At 40.5% G+C, this 9,268-nt stretch overlaps 1 protein-coding gene across 2 annotated transcripts; it reads left to right on the forward strand.

Moving 5' to 3' along the window:
• The first annotated feature begins 542 nt into the window (after nt 1–542).
• Nucleotides 543–7,849, forward strand: ogfr (opioid growth factor receptor). 2 transcript variants are annotated; one of them, XM_086213456.1, is made up of 7 exons: nt 543–684; nt 1,404–1,469; nt 1,552–1,633; nt 1,719–1,797; nt 3,732–3,798; nt 4,748–4,896; nt 4,980–7,849. In XM_086213456.1, the coding sequence occupies exons 2-7, from the start codon at nt 1,425–1,427 to the stop codon at nt 6,070–6,072; spliced, it is 1,515 nt and encodes a 504-aa protein (XP_086069582.1). In that variant the 5' UTR covers nt 543–684; nt 1,404–1,424; the 3' UTR covers nt 6,073–7,849. The 2 variants fall into 2 exon arrangements, with proteins under 2 accessions (XP_086069582.1, XP_086069581.1); XM_086213455.1 differs by having other exon boundaries at nt 556–864.
• Nucleotides 7,850–9,268: the final 1,419 nt, after the last annotated feature.

Here is a 9,268-nt window from a genome sequence, read left to right on the forward strand (position 1 = left end):
TTATCTCTTTAACCAACGGTCTATCAAACTTTATTGATATAGTTTTACAAATTAACCTGCTAGTATCAAACTCTACACATTCACTATCCTGTTCAAACAGGTGAAGCACTCCTCTGTGAGGAGGGGGCCTTCAGTGGTCTTGACTCAGCAGCTGGTTTTTAATCTAACTGAATGTTGCCTTCAAGTCTGTCCGACAATAATAAAAAAAAAAGGGTAAGAGTGCAAGGGCAATATATTAGCAAATAAAATCCCACTGTATTAAGCAAGATGAGATGTTAGCGATGTTAGCTGTAGTTGTATAATTGATGCATACACAAAAGACACATGGAAAATATGTTATTTTATGTTGATGGGTTTAATTTGTTGTCTAGTTTGCTTCCATTTCTTAAATAAACTGCACGAGACAGGTACTCAAACTTAAACTGTCAGATTTGTCATATAAGTATAATATACGTCAGTCGTATAGATATGTGTTGTGTCGTTGTTCGGCTAACTGTGATATTACAAACTGAAACCTTAAATAACTATTTAGAGAGCGGTGCTTGAACGTATCGTCGATGCTGCAGCCGCCAGCGGTGTAGCTCGCTGTCTGACGAGAAGACGGGAAGGAAAGACGGATGGTCAGGGCCATTCCCGTCTATCCTGGACATGCAAGTGTAACTTCATTCACGACCATTTACTGTGGTAAACCAGTTTAATTGGCTTTTGATGGTAATTTAGCGTATTTTAATCATGGAGGACGACTGCATGTGTGAGTACGACTCTACCTGGGACACGGAGAGTGATGGAGACGACCCGGCCGGAGAGAGCCAAACCCATCGGTCAAGCCAAGACAAAAATAAATCTAGTTGGACTTTAGTAACAGTACGTGCTGTAGTTATTCATCCTCCTAGCAATGGCTTACCTTTATTGTATCATGGCGTGACTACGGTGACTTGTAACCCACTGCTGGTGCACCCGGCCAGACGTTTACTGTTACTGCCATAACCGGAAAGCTAATGTTAGCTTTGTGCCCTCTTGCTACAAGCTTGCTAACTAGCCTAGCCGGCCGCTCAGGTTAGCTTTCCTTTAAGCTGTCGACGTCGAAATATTTCTATTTGACCACAACAATTTCTGCTGACAGTTTGTGATGCATTCTTAAGGCTGGACATGTTAAATAACTGTTGAACTGTTTACCCAGTGTAGGATATTAATTAGCTCGGCCTTAATTTAAACTGCAAGCCAAATTTCGAAGATGATATCGACATTTTAAATCTTGGAATCATTAGTATTACGAATAAGGTCGTAAGTTATTTTTCTGGTTTGGGATGAATCATCTTTGTATAATACTGCTAAAGCCTCCCACTGCTTACGTAACAGTGAGATGTGCTGTTGGTTCATCTCATTTTCGTTTTGACTTGCAGTGGCATCACACGCCCAGAAACATGAGGGCTGCAAAGGACATGCAGAACTACAGAAGAGGATACCCAGTGAGTAAAGTTAAATCCACCCTCAAACACCACCTTGTCAATCATAATGGATGATCTAATTGGTCTCATTTTTATCTGACAGAATCTCACAGATGATGAGTGCTCAGAGGACAAAATGAGCAATTTGCAGTTCTATCTCAATAAATTTCCCTCTGCCCCCGATGGTAATCCTAATAATAAATCTCAGAATAGGCTGCATGTAGTTTAATGTGTGTGCTGACATGAAGTTTTCTTGCTTATGCGTCACAGATATCTACATTGAATCATTTCTGAAAGATTGGAAGACTGACTACAAAAGGCTAGAGAGAGTTCACTCATACATTCAGTGGTATGTATAAATGTGGTGCATGTTTTGGCTGTTTCTGATATGAATTAGCAAAACCTACATCAGCTCTATCTGGTGACCTTGTAATCTGTGAAATGTTGTACAGGCTAGAGGCAGGAGGTGTGTGTGGTTCTGAATAAAGGGCAAAAACAGAGCTCTGCACAAGCTCTTGATTAGCAAATATGAAATGTGTTGTGCTGCTGTTTCCTCTGCACTTTTGAATGCTTCAGGTGGGTTGGAGTGGATCACCTTATTATATTGGTTGACAAGTAAGTGCCAGTAATGATGCCTGTGACTTTACATCCTGATATAAAAGCCCTTAAAATGATTTTAAAAAAACCAAAAAAAAACCAAGTTTAGCACTCTATTCTCCAAGGCTCTTTCAAATGAAATGATCAGGGTAAAGAAAACATCTATGCATTAGCTGCCATTTTGATATCTCTTCTCTGTATTTTGACCTAAATCTCCCCTTTTATTGCCAATTTTTATTTGGCTGACTTTCATCATTTATGTTGAAATAATAAGATCTGGTAGTGTTAAAAATAGATTGAAGTGGGGTAGGCTCAGGTGGTATGAGGCCAAAAGTACCAAAGTGTTAAAGAATCGTGACAGAATTATTGTCAATACCATCAATACACACTCCTTTATTATTAAACAGATGCATTGTTGGGAGTAGCAGGCACCTGCCTGTGATCTACTGGTGTGACAGGCAGGAAGCTCAGTTGTGAAACATGGTGGGTGGTGCAAGCAGCGGTGGGAATACAACAGCATGAGGACTTGGAAAGGAAAAAAATGCAGCTGCCCCTATCAAGGATTATTTTGGCTTTAGTCTAGACTATAAAGGTGAGTTAGACAACACGAAGTAATACACATTCAAAATTTGACTTAAGAATGTTGTGGCCAACAATGGTGGAGACAGCTCTGCCATGCCCTGGTTGCAATACTGTTCACCTTCAATCGTGCAGTGAAAATTTTCACTTGTCGTTTGTCAGATGCGTCAAGTTTTGCCTCTCTTGTTTATGAACTTGTTTAGATTCTGTTGATGTGGTGGTGCACCCTTCTATCATGTTAACATAGCATTTGTGTCTGCATTTCGTTCTTTTCGGTCTGTTTTAACCATTGGGTGTCTACACATGGTGTTTCATTTTGAAAGTAAACCAGATCCAGTATGCCGTTGGTGAGAGGGCTTTCTATCTGGTGCAATCTGCTTTGTGCATATTACACACCCAGTAACATGTCAAATCTCCACTCTCCGTGCACTAATACTGTCATATACCATAGTTTCATGTCTGGAGGATATGACATAATAAATACCGCCCAAGACCAAAGTGGGGTAGTCAACCAAAATAAGGGTTTCACCTTCAGTAGATGTAGGACAACACAACTGCCTTGCAGAGAGCAGCGATTGTCCTCAGCAGAGCACATTTTGTCCATCAAATAACCCACCACCACTTTGGGAAAACAAAAAACCCAATATCTTTTCACATGTGTGCAGTATTTTTAATATTTTTGCCAATTTACTCTCCTGTCTTTGATCAGCTGTTTGAATGGAAAGCATGGCATGCGTAAGAATACATGACAGTGCCGTGGTTGAAAATGTAGAGCCTAAAGAAACATAGCGTGCATGCACAGGAATATTTGGTGTCAGAGCTTCCACTGCTCGCAGCTCTCCGCACTGACCGACATTACTGAAGGTACAACCCCCCATGCAATGATTTTATGAGACGAGGCGAGAAGAAATTTGGTGCTCAGCTCATGAACAGATGCAGGGATGGATGCTGTGGTGTATTTGTTTCATTTGTTGTCTGTTAAAGTATATATATAGAGAGAGAGAGAGATTATGATTTTTTTCATATCACAACTTGATGTTTTTTGGCATGTCATTCCACCATAATGTCTGCTTGACATTTCTGTCTTGAACCTTCTGCCATTGTAAGGCTTTTTCCCCTGCGAGAACCGGGTGTTAACTACATGGCATCAGAACTCACCAAGAAGGAGATTGAGGTGAGTGTAACATGACGTTGCAGATATTTGAACAAACAACAGGTTTGACACATGAGCTGCATGATATTAGAAAGACAACAAATACCAAGTTGAACCCAGAAAACTGGCCTGCTGCCATAGTTTGTCACCTCACAAATTGATTTTTTTCCCTTTTTTTTTTTTTGAAAGCCACAAAACTTAAAAGTTGTCTTTTCCCATTTCCTGCCCCCTCCCCTTGTAGTATCCAAATTGATAAGGCCAAAAATTATTATTTTTTGGTTGCGTATCATGAAATTCAGCACGTGCGCCTGGTTTATGTAAATGTATTTTTTTACATTACTTCTTCAATAATTTCAAGATCGAATGTACATTGAGTAGTCAAAACAAAATTCATCCTTGGTATCTTCAATAAAAATATCAAAAGTGGCCTTTTTAAATACGCGCTAAGATGATTTCACATTTTTAATTTGAACTTTATTGGATGTGAAAGCCGCTTGCTTATTTGCAGACCTCATTCTTTACAAGCCTCATAGGCACATCCTTTATCAGCATCCGTCTGTGTGGTAAATACCTTTTTTGGGGGGAAATATCCCCCCCCCCCCCCAAAAAAAAAGAATACAGCTCTATCCATATGGATGTACTGCTGATGCTGACTGCTGTGTTAGAGTGGTACATCCTTGTTTAGGTTTGCATGAAAAAGGCAGAGGTTTTGCGGGATATGTGAAAGGTGTCTCGCTGCCGGCTGGGGGGCGTAGTGCAGGATGCAGGGGGGGCAACATAAACAGGCGTGTTAATAAAAACTGAATTCTAGCAGCCTGTGTTTTCTTCCTTTCTTGGCCCAGATCTGGCCCTCCTGCCTTGAATCTGACGTTTGATTTATATGCAAAACTATTGATTTCTTTCATATGATCATAAAGATTGTGGAACTCCTACAATATTTATTTTTCATCCCGTTGCATATACTCCACAGGCTTTCAAGAGCAATGAAGATGCAAAGAGGAGACTCGTCGAGTCCTATGAACTCATGTTGGGCTTCTATGGCATCCGCCTGGTCAACAAAGAGACTGGTGAGGTGAAGCGAGCAGAGAACTGGAAGGAGCGCTTTGGAAACCTTGAGCGGTAAATATTCTGATATTATCATGAAAGCATCTGCCAAGATATGTCCATGTTATTTGTAATTTCACCTTCAATATCTCTTGTAGGAACATGCACAACAACCTGCGCATCACCCGCATCCTGAAGAGCCTTGGCGAGCTGGGCTTTGAGCACTACCAGGCCCCACTTGTGCGCTTCTTTCTGGAAGAGACGCTGGTCAAGAAGACCCTCAGCAGTGTAAAACGTAGTGTCCTTGACTATTTCCTGTTTGCTGTCCTGGATAAGCAGAAACGACAGGAGCTTGTGCGCTTTGCCTACCAGCACTTTGAGCCAAAGGATAAATTTGTGTGGTGTCCCAGAAAAATTCAGAAACAATTCAAGAAGGCAGAGAAAAGATCTGATCCCGTTGGGAATGGAGATGGAAAGGATGACGTGTACTTAAGGGGGAAAAGCAAAGATGGAGAAGCAGTAGTGCAACACAAGGAGGATGAACTAGATAATGTTGGAAAGGCACAGAAAGGAACGGATAAAACAAGTAAAGAGAAAATCAAACCGCCTGAAGTCTCTCCTGAGCCAAAACCAGAAGCTGTGACTGACGGAAACTCAGAGGCTGAGTCTAACAGTGAAATTTTAGGGAATGGGAACAACTCTACCGATGATATGGATGAAATGGATCAGTCACCCACTCCTGACACTGTGACTGCAAAAACTGAGCCTAGCATGGACTTGGAGCTCAAATTAACCAACAACTCAAAGGATGCCCTTCAGGAATCAGACAATATGCAAACAGATGCAGACATGGACACTGAAAAACCACCGAAGAAGAAGAGAGAAGATGACAAGGTGCTGCCAAGCAACGGCTCTGCATGGGACGTAGCCACTGGGCAGCTGGAGGGAAAAGCTGGTGCTAGTAAAGCTACTGGTCAAATGAGCCCATCAGCTCATACCCCACACAAGACTTCTAAACACTCCCCCTCTCTGTCATCAGGGAGGGAGGAAAAAATCCCAAGGACTGATTTCAATCAAGTGCCAGATAGGAAGGAAGAGGAAGAAGCAACGCAGGCAAATGTGTCAGTGTCAAATGGTTCAGTCGTCATCCCTGAAAAAGGCGCGGACGCACAACTAAATGGGAAAGAATCTGGGGATATTGACATGGAATCAAACCCTGTTAGCGCAGACCAAAATGTGGGGAATTCGTGAATATGTTCAAGGATCGAGGAAAATGAGACTTGAGTTTAGATGAAATGTAATATAGGGACAGATTAAGAATTAGAAATAATTTCTGGGCCTTATTTCTACTACGCTTGATGTTAAGATTCTTTTCATTATGAAGGAGTATATGAATTAATTCTCTAAAAATGGTTGGGCTTGATGTGTCTCTTAATGGCAATCCATCAGTATTAAGGACAGGGCTGTTGAGGACTGTGACTTTTGAATATAATCGACAAATCTCAAGATCAGACCAAAGCCAATCTGCCTGGGAACACCTTTCGCCCAGTTCCTATGAAGGACCAGAGAATCCTCAATTATAGGTAACATACAAACTGCAAGTATGATTGTGTTCTTTTTTTATGGGTCTTGTTTTTCTATATTTGGTCTAAATGATCAATAAGGACAAAAAATGATTGGAGTCTGTTCAATATATGTTTAGAACACTAAATGGCAAGCAGAAAAATGGCTAGGCGTTCCTCCTCTTGCCACTGACTGGCTCAGCTTGTTATCACAGTGACAATATTTTGGAAAGGATCCCAGCAACAGGAGAACTTTTAATTTGAAAGAAATTTTCAGCTCCAAGCTTGCACTTGTTTTTCTTGAATGTTACTCAGTGTGTTACGTGTGATCAGCTTGAGGACACTAGGGGAGTTTATGCCTCATCTGAGGCAAACTTAGCAGTTTCCTACTTAAAATGCATCTAATGCCAAATTTAAATGCTCCATGGCTCATGTTTGGAGAAATTTTGCATGATCTTGCTAACAGCTAAACAAAAGACACTCACATGGCACTTCACAGTTGGGAACATTAAAGAAGGTATGATTCTGTCAAGTTCGCGTTCCATCCATCTGTTGCGGACCACTGTTGCTGTATAGTTTCATATTTTGTCTGCTTCATGGCACGTTGTTGGGTTCAGTGTAAACAAGCGAAGCATCATAAGAGTGTAGCCGTTTAAACAATGTTATTGGAGAATCTCTGTGTAGAAGCTGTAAAGGCCACAACAGCATTACCTCCTTGGTGGAAGTATGACCGTGTTTGTGCTACGAACATTTGTTTTTAGTGATTCCAATTCACATACCAGTACTTGAAATCCTCTGATGCGGCCTGAAGCGCAGTTATCGAGCACATCCAACTTAGCCTACAAGCTGAAGCTGTGCTGCTGCTGCTGCTCCTTGAAATGGTATCGGGAACAATACGGTTTCAGAACATCTCCGAGTGTGGCCATTACAGGCGTGTGAGGAAAATACCTTCATAGTTGGTTCCGGTCTTTTCTTGAGATTTCTTGAAAGAAGGAAAATAGAGAATATTATCAGACATGTATTGGAAGGTAGTAATGACGAAGACTGTCAACAGCTAATATTTAATTAATACCCCTCTAGAATACATTAAGCACTACTATTAATGTGATATTTCAGCTTTTTAACACCTTGATATTTTCCTTTTTTTTTTTTTTGCACTGAATCTTAAGGAATTGGAACAAGACTTGTTTCTTTTTTGTGTGACCAACTATTCCGTACCTTTTTGTGTTTCTGCTGGTCCCTGCTGTTCAAATGGATCAAGACTGAATGTCTCTTAAGTTATTTTTCAGTAATGTTGCACAGTCTGTATGTATCCATGCAGATTTGGTGGTAGACCTCTTAATAGCTGAAGGTTTTTGCCAAAAACGTGATAGACTGGATGATTGTACAATGTTTTCTTGGCAGAATTGATAAAGCTTTGGCTATAATTTCTCCTGTATTTTAATTAGAGATGGGTCCAAGCTTGGGTGTGTGTGTGGGGGGGGGGGGGGGGGGTATGTTGATGCATCTTTTGATATTTGCACTTACTTTTACTATTAATTGTCAAGGTTGAAGTGGTATTTACATAATGAAATGGTAATGACTTCAAATTTTCTGGATTCTTTATACATGATTTCTTTCTTTTCTGACTGAATAACTGGCTGTTTAAAAGCAGAATAAAATTATACTATTTTCTGAAATTTTGAAGTTTCTTTTGTGTTTAGCCAAAGTTCGAACTGCGTCATGTCAATGTGAGATTGAAACATCTTGCTAACCGCTCTTCCTCTGACCCTTGAGACTCCTCCTCCCTCTGCAACAGTATATGGCCAGAAATATCAGTCTGTCTTGTGTATGTGGTTTTTATATATATATATATATATATATATATATATATATATATATATATATATATATATATATTTTCTGCAGAAAAGAAATGCTGACATGACTCACAAAAGAGGGAGGTGAAATATATATATATATATATATATATATATATATATATATATATATATATATATATATATATATATATATATTTGCAGAAAAGAAATGCTGACATGACTCACAAAAGAGGGAGGTGAAAAAAAATCAATGCTTGAGATACTGATGCACCATGACTTGTTGAGGGCTGAGGAAAAGTGTAGAGTTAAAGATTTAGCTGTAAAGAATAAGAACGCTTATAAAACACACTTGGCGTTTGTCCTTAATGTCAAGGTGTTCATGTATGTATTTACCCTTAAATTGTTAAATCTTCCAGGTTGCTATTTACTATATTTACATTTATGGGAATCAAAATGCAGTAATCATCTAAAGTATCACAAAGAAACTCAGCCAGTTCCTTCATCACACTTTTCTACAGATGGTTCATACTGGAGAAGGTTCATGCAAAACAGGCTACAAGTAGTCAAGGTATATAGAACATGTCATACAAGCGGGTTAACCTCAAAATGAAAACACTTCAGCATATCAACCAATGTAATAGTCCGACGTCTGTCTAGTAGACTCCAGGATTTTTGAGGGCCCTCTTTCACCGAGGCCCTGAGTATGAGTCCCTACTACTCTGCACCTCTCACACTTCTGAAGTTTTCTCATACATTTTAGTCCGCTTATCCTGTTAAGGGTTGCCAGGGGGCTGGAGCCTATCCCAGCGGTTTTGGGTGAGAGGTGGGGTTCACCCTGGACAGGTCGCCAGCCCATGGCAGGGCCAACACATAGAGACAGACAACCATTCACGCTCACAGCTACAGTCAATTTAGTCCACTTCAGAGGCTGGAGTACCCAGAGAGAACCCACACAGGCACAGGGAGAACATGCAAACTCTACACAGAAAGATCCCGTGCCTGATCTGGGACTCGAACCCTGAACCTTCTTGCTGAGAGGCGAAAGTGCTGACCACTGCACCG

This window comes from Aulostomus chinensis, chromosome 9, assembly GCF_037954235.1.
Source record: "Aulostomus chinensis isolate RoL2024-O1b breed Wild chromosome 9, RoL_Achi_v1.0, whole genome shotgun sequence".
Classification (NCBI taxonomy): Eukaryota; Metazoa; Chordata; class Actinopteri; order Syngnathiformes; family Aulostomidae; genus Aulostomus; species Aulostomus chinensis.